Here is a 13,506-nt window from a genome sequence, read left to right on the forward strand (position 1 = left end):
GAATTTGAGCTGTATACCCTTATGTATGGGCACACCCCCTGTTAATATTTGTTGGAAGCTGGACTTTTGCTCTCCCTTCCAGCAATTCTGACAGTTGGGGATTTTTTTCTCTACTATAAATGATCTTTGCCTTTGTTAAAGTAATAAGTTGTGTAATGTGTTTGATACATGTTAGAATGCATTCTATTAGGGGTTGCAAAATAGAATGAACTTTGCATTATAAAGTTATTACATATACAAACATAATTGCATAATAAAAAAAAAAGTATTACATTATTAAAGGGACACTCTAGGCACCATCACCACTACATCTTTATGAAGTGTTTTTGATGCAAAGAGCTGTCCCTCTTAAAGATTGAGAACTGTCAATGTTCACATTTGTCTGAGATCATGCTCATAGCCACTGAAGTGGTGCTCTGAAACAATGGGTTCCTTCTATGAGAAGCATTTGATTGGTGGAGAGTGCTTTATGCTCGATGCTACTTTTTGAGAAGTTTTTGATTGTACAGAAGCCATCATAACTTATTACTTCACTAAAAGCAGAGCAGCTGCTCTATTGGGCCTGACCCAGCATTGGAATAACGGCTAGTTTTTAAAGATAATAGGTTAGGGGGTGTATTAAACCATACCAATACTACCTAACGTTAATGATATATTTATTTTTTAACTTCAAATTGTTTCTTTAAATAAAATTACAGTATAATTAATACAATACACAAACATTCTAGTTAGTAAAAATACAGAAATGTGAGAGAGACAGCTGGTTACTACAGAAGGGCTACAAAAACAGAAAAATAAATTACATATATACAGTCAATCTTTTCATAAAATTTATATTATATTGTTTATTTAGAGCCAAGAGAATAGGACATGGTTGCTAATGAACCTTTTAATTCTATCACATCCTTCCCAAGTTAGTGGTACAAATTCCAATTCTGTTTAATGAATCCAAAAATTGAGCATTTAGGGAAATGTTTTAAAAAAACTTTCAATAAACAGAATGTTTAGAATTTGGTGGTTTCACACACTGTACCAACTACACTTATATAGTCTGTTTATTAGCCCATGAAATAGCTAAAAGCTTATTGTTCTGTTTCCTCCAAGATGACCTTCAAGAAATAGCATTCACATGTGATGCTAGGAATCGCTGCAGAACAGGATTTGACTTGAGAATCCACAGCTAAAATCTGCAGAATATAAGACAATCCCCATATCGCATGCATGATTCTTTTTTGATACTTAATTTTAAGAGATTATAAAAACCACAACAAACATGGAATGAAGGTGACAGAAAAATAAGAATACAACATTTAGAAAATAAAGACTGAATTCAATTTGGATCTAAATAACACCTGTCACTCGATTATTTATATAGCCAAAATCACGTGTCATGTATTAAAAAGATTTATGATTTATATACATTGTATATGTAAACTTTACATATGTAATGTACATTTTCGAGAAATGCCCACTGTACCTCTGTTTCAGCGTTAATCTTTGTGTAATACCCACCTCCGTTATGTCCCTTGATCCTCCTGCTCACTTTTTTAATTTGCCAGTCTCTGAATAAAGTGACATCAGTCACCCCGTTCCTATACTCATAGCTACCACTGTTTGCTAGGGAGTTAGCATAGCAACCACAGCACGTGCCTTGTGGTCGCTATGTGTGGAGAGCAGAAGAACAACCTTTGGGAGGCACTTTCTGTGAATTTTATTTTACAATGAAAATATATTACAATTATAATAAATAAGCATAAAATGTAATAAACATTTGTTAATAGACATATATTGTGTGTGGTGTTATTGCATATATGTTTGTTACTATAAAATAGTTTTAAAGGGACACTGGAGGCCCTTTAACAAGATAATCTTATTGAAGTTGTTATAATGCCTGCAGTCCTGCCTTCCCTGTCTAATTCTCCAAAACCCAAACTCTATGAGGTGCAATGGATTGGCCTGTCATCCTGAAGGCACGCCAGGATGACTCAACCCGAGGGAAACTCGGCACTGGAGAAAAGATGAATAATGTGTTTCTGTTTTTTTTATTGTACAGATAGGGTGCAAAATGATATCGGGCATCAGGACTGTAGCGTTAGGAATACGGATATGTATTACTAATGTTACGGTGTTCCTTTAAGGGTTTATATTGTGTGCATTGGTTCTCATTCTACATAGCACACACATTCATTTCTGCGGTATTTTCTCAGTAAAATACAGAGTGCCTTAGGAAACACCTACTGTTTGTCATTTGGCTTGGGGACAGCAACATGCAATAACATCCATTACAATAAAAGCTGAGATGTTTGCAAACATAAGAAACGTATATAAAGTTTCAAACTAGCATCACATATGAGTATATTAAATGCAAAAAACATGACTAATGCACAACAGCATTAGCAGATACATGCTCAACCTTTGCACTATAGAACAGTTTTTGCCTATAAAAAGAATGTCATGAACTCTCTTGTTCTAAAGAATAATGTGAAAATCTGGTCTGCTGAGGAGTACCGAGAAAAGGTTTGTTGAACAAATTTCTTAGTAATATAAATGTTCTCAAGCTCAAACCCAACGTAGGCTAGAATACACATACCTCAGGCAAGTCATCTTCAATCTTCTTGTTTTTTGAAGATAAAGGTATTTTTAAAGGAGAGAGGAAGAGGAAGGTCAAAAGCCAATTTACTTCCTCTAGAAAACTTAGCTTATACACACAGCTAGTGCAAGAAATATGTTGTTTATTGACAAACGTGCACGTTACAATTCCATGGGTGCAAGACATATGAGAAACAGAAACGCCTAATTCAAACTATCAAGGGACGATAACATTTGGCTGAGATTTTATGGACTATATATCTCTCCCCTGATGCTTTACAAGCATTATGTCTGTAAGAGCAGTAAAGGAAATGTAATCCACAACATCTGGAGTGCCCAAGGCTGCCTACCCCTGCGAACATACTATTTACACATATCTGTATTACAAGGTAAGTTTGTAGATCATCTGCCTCGAAAGATGTCAGGAATAGGGTGGTACTGGTCATAATGGGATGATCCTAGATGATGCAGGGACGCCCAGAGTAGACAGTATAGAGAAAAGGTTACAAACCAAACCACTTACTCAGGTCACAGCGATAGTCCAGGATCACAGCATTTACAATTTCTGTTCTAACAGAGTAACTGACAACATCTGGAACACTGTTGTACCTTGAGGACTAGGTCGGAAACCACACGCATCTGAAATGAATGCATTGTTCCGAATGTCTGATCACTAAGTGTTAATTCTTGAACTTTTGGGGCCAATCCAAAAAAACAGCTAGGATATCTTAACAATGATAAGTACCTGCATATAAACCTATAAACATTTTATAAAGAATAGCATCCTATGGCCTTTATGTAAAAGAAGTACATGTCATTAATAACACTACTGACAGTTGTGCCAGACACAGCTATTTGCGTAAAGAGAAAAATGTGTTATATTGTTGCAAATACTTGGATTGAAATTGCGAATATATTTTAGAATGATTTTGCACATCATATTTTATAAAAAAAAATATGCATAAATATATACAAAACTAAAATATGATAATTTCCCGGGACATTCCAAACCATTTTCAGCACTAATATTGAGACCATAGTCATTCTATTCATTGAAAATTCAAAGGGACGTAGGGACCAAATAAGCCACATGTTCCTAAGTATAATTCTTATTGGATTAATATAAATATATATTCTACAGATACTTCAGTCAATATACATACATTCATATACATGCAATGCACGCTTACTGTCTATATACATACCTCTTTCTCTTTTTTCTTCTTATCATCTTCTTTCTTCTTTTTGCTTTCAGGCATCAAATCATCCAGCCAACTCAGCTCTCTTTTGGTGAAAAAGAAATCTAACAGCTTGCGAATGAAGACCAAAGCAAGGACCTTTAGTAAAAAAAAAAAAAAGAAAACACAATTGTTGGGGCATCATGCCACTGCAGATGTGAAAACAGGAAAAAAAACAGGAACAATTACTGTGGTATATACAGTAACTAGCAAGCACTGGACAATTCCTCACTAGTAAACATTGCCCTACTAAACATCTGTCTCCAATAGACAATAGCCAGTTTGGGCAATGTAGCAGACCTCAGAATATCTAATTCTAAATGGATACTCTGAGCACCACAACCACTTCAATAAGTTGAAGTGGTTATGAAGCCTGGAGTAGACATACAGTGTTTTACCCTCCCCCTCGCCGGAGGTGTAACCCCCACCTCTGGCAGCGTCTTTTGAATTTTGTTAGCATATGCCAGTTTTGCACATATTGGAAGTCTGCTGTCAGCATGCACAGCCAGTGCCATTCCTACCCTCAAGTCCTACCCTCAGCCCATCCTCCAGGATGTTCCTCTGTAGTGGGAGGGACATAAGCAAAGAACGATTGGGCTGAGTGAAAACAAGGTCTTGTTACCGAAACAGAAGTGAGTTTTAGCTATTTCTTTTTTTTGTTGTTGTGGGGGGACCAGGATAGAAACAATTTAACCCTAACAACACTATTTGTAAAAAAGTGACGAGAAGTTTGTTTAAAGGAAAACTATAGAGTAAGGAACACAAAACTCTATTCCTAACACTATAGTGTCTTCTGCGCCCCCCTCTCACTCCTGCAACCTTACCAGTGGCAAAAAATGAGTTAAAACATACTTTTAAAACTTACCTGGTTCCAGAGCCAATGGTCGCGCTTCTCCTCTGCTGATGTCAGCTGATGCGTCTACGATTGCCTAAATGCAATGCCTATGGGGATTTTTAACACGCTGGACAGCCACTAGAGGCAGTCTTAATCTTTTAATGCAAATATGTTTTACATTGCAGGGTTAAGAGAACAGGGACACTGCACCCAGACCACTTCAGTAAGATGAAGTTGTCTGGATGTATATGGTGTCCCATTAAGTAATAACTGCAACAACAAATGCTAGCACATAACGAATAACTTTTTTGTTTTTCTATATCACTGCAGTTACTTCTGCTGTACAGTAAAAACAGACATGTAAGCAACTTGCTGCACAATGATTTAAATTAACAAGAAATGGTGTCATATTAGCAAATCCTAAATATATAGCTAATGTCAGCAAAGAGTTTATATTAAAATAATGTTTTTTCTTGAACCAGTCATCCATAAAATATGTGGAAGGCAACATTATGTATATACAGATTTAATCTGCAATGTAATGACCTAGCACAAAGGCCAGGTAATGTACAGATTGAAAATAAACAAACACACACACACACTACGTTGTCTACCTCCAATACACATTCTCAAGAAATTTTAGTGATGGCATGCACAGCTGACGATCCCAAATACCACAATTGGCATCCCAAGTTACAGGTTAGGCAATGTGAGATACTGCATGTCCAGTTTGCTTTTTCTTTCCAAAACATTTGTCTTTTTAATTTAATGTCATATTTCTGTAACTGTGTGGCCGCTACATGCAAATATCAAACATAGACCTTTCAGAAAGATATTTACCATCATGGGAAATACAACGGCTGCATCAGAATGTTTTATAACCCACAAGACAACAAGGCAGGTTAGCTGGATGACGGTAAAGACGTGAACTTTCCATAGTGGTACATAGCGCAGGTAAATGAGGTCCGGCTGGTGTTTGGCAGGCATTGCGAAGAGTTTTATGCGATCGAATAACTACAAAAAAATTTAAGTTTAGGTAGCTACTAAAATTGTTATCATAGATAATCAGGCATACATTGCAAAAGTGCACTTTTTGCATTATAATTAGACTTCTTTTGTAAACAAAACATGGATAAAATGTACAATTACATAATAAAAAATGCGTAATATATAGTAAGTTGTGCAAAAACTTTAATTAGAAATAAAATTATATAGAGACCAAGAATTAAAAGATATTTATTTATAAAATATTTTACCAGGAAAGATACATTGAGATTTCTCTTGTTGTCAAGTATGCTCTAAGACAGTAATTTGTCACTGGAAACTTTAATTTTTTATATTTTAAGGTTTCGGTTATTTGCTCATTTTAAAAAGTAGCATCTTTTCACTCATAAAGCGTGTAAGAAAAACAGAATGCAATTTATTATCTGACCTCTAAGGGGATCACATGTTTTTGCATTTTGAAACGAGAGAAAAACGGGTAATAGCTTGAAACTTCTGGGGCAGTAACAACAATGCCAGCTCCGTAATTCCCTTGGTTCCAAGCAGATGTAATTCTCCTGCCTCATCACTAGTTAATGCCGGCTTCTGTTCATAGTGCCAGGCCATACGAAGTAGTCATATGGACAAGCTGAGCATTGGAGAAGTGCACCACTGTGTTGCTTTCCCTGCATATAATTATTTTAAAATGTCCACAAAAATATAGTGGCTAAAAGTAGAAAAGGCGATCTTCCATATACAGAAACGTGGTGTCATATTAAAATGGCAACTGGCCGTGATAAGGCAATTGAAACCGCATACAATAAAGTTCAAGAAAATTGCTAACAATTTTAGGGACGGACATTTGTGACTGTAGGAAGACTACACCAGGACGCTCCTTTCTAAACAACTGAAAAAGCCTGAGGGTACTGCTGGGTGGCAACAAAATCAACTTATATAAACAATCTTTATAATTTAATGGGTAATATAAATAGCACCGCACAAAACAAACTTACCTGGATACCTTTCAGGGAAGAAGCACCCATATAAAGGAATACACCATACAAGACTGGCATTGGAATAAACTGAAATAATAAAGACAAATACAAAAATAGTCCTTAGTAAAAAGTAACATATATTTGGGCATATATATATATATATATAAACATCGAACCAATTTGCAACCTATGTATAATACTATTTTGCTACACTTAACCATGCTTAAGAATTTCTACAGATCAGAAAATGTTTATTTAGGAGTACAGAAATTTACATGATTGAATTAAATATTGAACATCAGATATCACTGGTATTATTTTTCATGGGGTGCTCTGTTTTTTTTAGCAGTTGAAATGACAATCCAGTAATACCAGTGTACACAATGTACCGCAGAAGGAACAACAGGAACATTGCCTGGTTTTTACACCTCGTTTTACAATGATCAGTGAAAGAAAAAGGCAGAACTTATAACAATGATCGACAGATTTTGAAAATCCAAATAAGGGAAAGGCATTCTTTTATAATACATTATTCCTAATCTTACGCTCTAATAAAGTTCTTCTTATCCCCTGGGAAGGCCATATTATTTCATAGATCGATTAATCGATTAAAATAGTTTAATCTGGCATATTACATTTATTACGCAGAAATCTTCATCATAATAAATTCCTTACTGGAGAAGCATTGCCTTCCTCAGGTGTTCAGCGGAATTTACTTTAATACATCTAATATTAAAAAGTTAACAAAAGGTCACCAGTCTAAGGTCATGTATATAATTTGGGACCTTGTCAAAAACCATCAGTTGCGCAAATGCTTAGAAATACTTAAAACTTCCTAATATATTCCAGGAAGCCAGAAAAGGTTTTTTTTTTTTCCCAGATTATTTGCTTATTGAAATTTTTGGGGGCGATTTTATATTAGCACAGGTATTTCCAGCGAGAGGGGAAACATGGACTTTTGCAAATTTATATAGTTATTTATATAGTTATATAAAGCTACAGCTTTCTATAAAGCAACCTACAGTTTAATATTACAAAAATATCTAATGAGATTGGACTAAATAATTATTTCTACAAAAATATAGACAGTCCATTTTGTTATATTGCTAAATGTTAACCAAAAGATGGCAAGTCCATTTGAACAGAAAAACAATTAAGCATTAAAGGGAGGTACTCTCCAGTTCACATAGCGGGCTGTAGTGTTTGTGGTGCTTGGAGTGCCAATTTAAACGTGTATTCTGGACACTATAGTTCTGAAGTGGCTGTTTAAGTGACCGGTCCCCTCTCTGTGCAGTAAAAATATGATTTTACTCATCTTTTCTGCCAAGCTGTGCCAGTCTCGCTGCGGCTGACCCTGCCTCCATGGATGAGATTATCAATCTTGATGAATTCAGACAATTTAATGTTTTCCAATAGGAACTCATTGGTAGGCTATTGTGCACATGCGGCAAAATGCAGTGTTGAACCAATCATCATCTCCTCATGGACTAGGAAGCACTTCTAGTGGCCATCTGAATGACTGTCACTAGAGTTAGAGGTGTTCTTAGGCAGCAATGTAAACACTGCTTTTTCTCTGAAAGGGCACTGTTTACAGTGCTAACACTGCAGGGATATGCTATAGACACCAAAACTACTACATTAAGCTCTACTGGTTCTGGTAACTATAGTGACAGTTTAAATATGTTCAGGGTTGTTAATGGAAATAAAGATTGTATTAGTAAAGAAGAACGGATCTTTATTTCTTGCTCATAATAAAATCTGCCTAGTTTTGCTTATCTGCTCAAACTTTTCTTACATGTTAAGCATTCTAACATTCCTTTACTGTTTAAGTAGTACTGCAGAGCTATTTTATTTACAAAACTTTCATAAAGATTCAGAGTATCTCTCAGTATGTCACCTTACTATGTCAAAGCATGCAATCTTGTGCTAATATTCTAAAAGTTAATTTATTTATTTTTAAATATATTTAAAAGGACACTCTACACAATGTAAAAAGACTTTTTAATACATTAAAGCAAACATGCAGAACAGCAGCAACGGTGAGCTCTACCCACATCAAGGAGAGGTCCACCAATCAAAAGCCCCCTTTCCTGTCTAAGGGATATGATCTTGTCCCATAAACCTCTGTTTAGCAGATTTATTGGATATGTAATTCAACCACCTGCGTTGAATGGAACTCCTGAATAAGCTGATTGCTATACCATACATTCTATCCGTTTACTGACATCAGTGTTAACAGGAGAGGTGATTAGGTGCATACTAGGGAGACACACACTGTACAAACAAATTAAATATATTTGGACAGCAAAGGAGGATGTAACATTTCCTGATGTCAGTCACTGTATTGATGATCTTACAGATTTTTGCAGTGCTGCATTTATAAGAAATTGATGCCAAGAGACAGAGAGACGGCGAGAGATGGGTGGAACACATAACCTATGCAGTCATGAGTATCTCTATAATTAGTAAGATCACATCCCAGTATAACATAAAAGGACAGGCGCCAAAAATAGATCACAATTAAGATGCCCAATGCACAAAATGCTATTACACAAATGGAGACAACATAAGCTAGTGTCTTCTTACCTTTAAAACAGAGGTCATGAAAACGGAAAGTCCCATCAAAACAAAGATCAGGAGACCCGTCACTCGTTGCTCTCTGATTCCCAGAAATTTTGGCTGCTCTCCTGGGGCAGAACATTCAGATTCCACTTTCAAGCTGTTAACGTGGCTGATTGATAGAACAGTTGCAGCGACAAACCAGGGCAACCCCATAATGGAACAAATTCCGAGCATGATGGCAACCACGATAAGATCGAGATGATAGCCACAACCTTTCTGCAGAGACAAAAAAAAAAGCACACAAACAATTAACTAAAACCATTCCAGTAACAGATACCTATTTAAATACAAAAGTACACAGTGATGTAAATCCACTTGGTGATATAACAAAGGGAGGTTATACGTGTATTTTTGATACAAAATAATATATATGAAGCACGGAATACATTTTAAACAAGTTGGAAATACAACCCAAAAAACAAATATGACAAATATTTAAACAGTTATGTAGGAGATCTGATTGTAACTATATATTAGTTTGATTATGTCAGTGGTATACTAATAATCAGTTGTTTGGATGCCACGAAGATGAGCATTGGACTGAATATTATTGCAGACATGTCACCTGCAGCCAAGCATGCAAAGGATTCAGTGATCGTGATTGTTTCAAAATCTGTATCAAAGAAATCAAAACCAATGCACGCAAACAAACATCTATACAAAGTCAATAGAAGAACACAGTGGGGATTAGTGGACACCGGCATTAATTACATTTGTAATTTAAATGAAATTCTAGATTGGTGGCAGACGTCTGAGGGATCAGCAGTGATGTGTTTGGATTATCAAGAACAAACATGAATGTTGTTATTAGAAAGCCAGGGTTCATCACTGATGCACTGATGTTGTAAACTGCTTGTAATAAGCTGCAGGTAAGCCCACACGATCCAGTGATTATAGACCGAAAACTAAACATAACATTTATTAATTAGATAAAGGGTATAAAAATGGGAATACATGTGCAGTAAATAATATTTATAATAAAAAATGGGTTGCAATCACCAACAAGTTTTATGTCATCTTGTAAAAAAAAAGTGGCGATGGTCCCACTTCTAGAATGACTTAACTAGTAGGCTACTGTTTTAATATAGAACAATACCTTCAGCTTATGCTCCTTCCGATTGATAATTACAGCTGTGATCTGCTGATCCATGAATATGAGGATGGTACAAAGAAGGGCAGGTATTGCAGCTGCCAGTAATGTCCACCAAGGATTTTCCCCCAGGGGATCGATTATCCACCCTCTGTCTTTTAGAGTGGGCTTGCAAAGAAAACACAATAAGTGATAAATACATAAACTTAATTGATTACTTCATTCTTTTTGCCAATACTGGGGAACCTGGGAGCAGGAGCCACAAACTCAGAGTACCTATAGTTCAAAACAAAGACTGCTGGCACTGAAATATAAACGCAGTCAAGAGATATCATTTGACAAAGTATGGACTACTATGTCTAATGCATTTTTCCTACATCTGATAAAACACAGACTGCCACTGTCACTAGTGACGGCTGTGAGGAAAAAGGCAGTCTATGGAGGTCTTCCATACACATCCCCTTACCTTACATTTCCTTGCATCCCCAGGCCACCCCTCTAACAAGTGGCAAAGTCACCATCGGATGTCTTTGCAAAATATGCAAAGACCCTAGATGGTGACAGAGCGGCTTTAACACCAAATGTATAATACCAGTAGTAAGAAGACATGACTGATACACAGGCTAAATATAAACTGGTCTCGACTAAAAGGAACAAAGTGAGCATATCAAACAAGACAACTTGAGATTAACAAAACCTAATAATATTTTGAAATCGATTTTTTTTAAGCCCTTTTTTGAATTTTTGGAATAACAGGAGCAATTACGCTACAAAAAGTAAACACAAAAATATAAAATTAGTCAAGCAGGAGAAGGTGGTTAGATGCACAATTGTAGCCTAAATTAAAAATGAAAAGGGTAAGGTCCAAATATGGACCTTAATCTAAGAGTACAAAAAACGGCTAAAGGAACTCAATCACTTTCTGGCACCCATCGCAAAGAAGACCGGGCTTCACTTGGAACGCAGGGAGATCAGTGACACGCACGCGGCTATCCACAGGTCCATTCATCTGCCGGCAGACCTGAAGAAATCAAGCTGCTAACGCCGAACTTTCCAGTTTCCAGTTAAGCACCAGAAACTCTTTGCAATACTGTGAGTGCTCATTTTAACTTTTTATCCAATAAACGGATTTTAATGCAGTAAGCACTTTGGATCTGTATTCACTTTCCACTAGCAAAGGAGAATTTATCTACTAAACTACAGACCACACATTATGATCTGGTAGTTATTACACTTTGTTCCATATCAGGTACATTTTTATAATATTATATATATTGCAGAACTTGCTTAAATCTATAAATCTGTACTATATCAATTCAGCTCATCCAGCTTTATTGTTCCAGTTTGTCTATAACTGGAAATAGCTGTAATAGCTTACAAAAAACGGACTGCTGTGAACTTTCATTTGAAAGATACTATTGTATCTATATAGAGACACTTTATATTTCATTTGACTTGATAACAATATTATGTAGTTTAACACATCTCCACATATTGTTTTATTATTTATTCTTACTAGCTATTTTGATGTCTGTTTATTTCTGCTATATATCCATTTAAAGGTATACCACTCCTGAAATATTTATTGGATTTTATCTGATACTTTCTTTTTTCACAATTGTAGCCTAAGCTCAAGACACAGGTTCGGTGTGTGCAAAAGGTGTTTTTTTTTTTTTTAACAGAATTAAATATTAAACGGTAGGAAGTTATTATATTTAATGTATATTTAATGGGACAGTTCCACTTTTACCTTCGACACAAATAACCAATTGTGCCAAATCAGTCATAAAGTTATCCCTTAGTTACTTCAATCAATGATGAGTTGTTTTAAGTTGTTTAAAGAGGATTCATCACTTCTGTGGAAATTACACCATTGAATAAAACAGTGAATATCATCCATAATGATGCTCTACTGCAGGGGTCCTCAAACTCCGGCCCCCCAGATGTTGCTGAACTACATCTCCCATGATTCTTTGAATTACATAGATAGCCAGAGAATCATGGGAGTTGTAGTTCAGCAACATCTGGGGGGCCGAAGTTTAAGGACCCCTGCTCTATTGTCTTGTGTATGAAATATTTGATAACTGACATCACAGTAAAGTACCATCCTGACACAACCAGGGAATGCATTACAATGGAAAAACAGAAACATAATTTCTTTATGCTGACTGACAGACAGAAAGGGCAAAGTTTATAACAATCATTAACAGGGAGACAAGAAAGATGCTCTCAGTCACAGATATAAATACAGTGGTGTGGATTTAAACATTTAATTTCAGACCTCACAAACACATATGTACAAAATATAGGAAACAAGCAAACACAATATTAAAAAAACAGGGAAATGTCAGTTCACATTTAAAGGCTTTCTGAAGTGCTTTATGTGTGTGGAGTGTGCCTTAATTGTGTCATTTGTAGGGTTTCTTTCTGATTCCGTTAGCTCCATTGAGCTAACTGAAGAGCAGGTGCGCTTGACTGGTGCGTGCTTGCTAATTCTTCTCAATGAGGTGTAATACGGCTCACTGAGTAGTGTGAATGCAAAGCTGATGCGTGGCTACACCACAGAGGCTTCTCAATGGATATCTATGGCAAGTAAAAGTGTAAGGCTTGCAGTAGTTACAGATACTAGAACTGCAACTATTGCAAGCTAATTTCTTTCATATACCACCACATTAAAAAAAAAATGCAAAATAAAATACATGTAAGTTTTCTTATCAGGTATATCAGCTAAATTGTTATTATTTTTTGGGGGGTTGAGTTTTCCTTAAAGAGAATAGGAAATTTAGCGTTCAGACCAGTTTGCGTTTAGACAGACATTCCACAGCTCGGTGTGGGCAATAATAAGGGTAGTTTACAGTTGCCTAATTGAATTATTTAAATGAGGTGAAATCACTTTAAGTAAAGTATTAAAAAGAAAGAAAGCAATTTAGTTACCTCAAATTTCTCAGGAACATTAAGTTTAGGGGAAGGAACACCGACGAGATAATCAATCAGCACCATGATCAAGATGGTTAGAAACACAGCAAAATCGCTGATTGTAGATCTCACCTAGAACCAGTAAGAACCACATTACTTATTACTAGACACATATAGGTACATATTAGCATAGCACTAAACATTTTGGGTTTTTTCATTAAATCAAGTATTGTAAAGAAT

The 13,506-nt window shown here is 35.9% G+C and overlaps 1 protein-coding gene across 14 annotated transcripts in view; it reads right to left on the minus strand.

Moving 5' to 3' along the window:
* Window positions 1-13,506, minus strand: part of SLC4A7 (solute carrier family 4 member 7) — a 551,990-nt gene that overhangs the window by 410,080 nt on the left and 128,404 nt on the right. For 6 of the 14 annotated variants that reach the window (XM_063452204.1, XM_063452197.1, XM_063452202.1 and 3 more), the window contains 7 exons: window positions 13,285-13,398; window positions 10,357-10,518; window positions 9,225-9,476; window positions 6,657-6,725; window positions 5,503-5,676; window positions 3,795-3,926; window positions 2,591-2,614 (listed from right to left, as the gene is read on the minus strand). In XM_063452204.1, the coding sequence (XP_063308274.1) occupies window positions 2,591-2,614; window positions 3,795-3,926; window positions 5,503-5,676; window positions 6,657-6,725; window positions 9,225-9,476; window positions 10,357-10,518; window positions 13,285-13,398 (927 nt within the window). Of the gene's footprint in view, window positions 1-2,590; window positions 2,615-3,779; window positions 3,927-5,502; window positions 5,677-6,656; window positions 6,726-9,224; window positions 9,477-10,356; window positions 10,519-13,284; window positions 13,399-13,506 lie in introns of all 14 variants that reach the window. The other 8 variants (XM_063452205.1, XM_063452206.1, XM_063452203.1 and 5 more) reach the window with 3 other exon arrangements.

This window comes from Pelobates fuscus, chromosome 4 (assembly GCF_036172605.1).
Source record: "Pelobates fuscus isolate aPelFus1 chromosome 4, aPelFus1.pri, whole genome shotgun sequence".
NCBI lineage: Eukaryota > Metazoa > Chordata > Amphibia > Anura > Pelobatidae > Pelobates > Pelobates fuscus.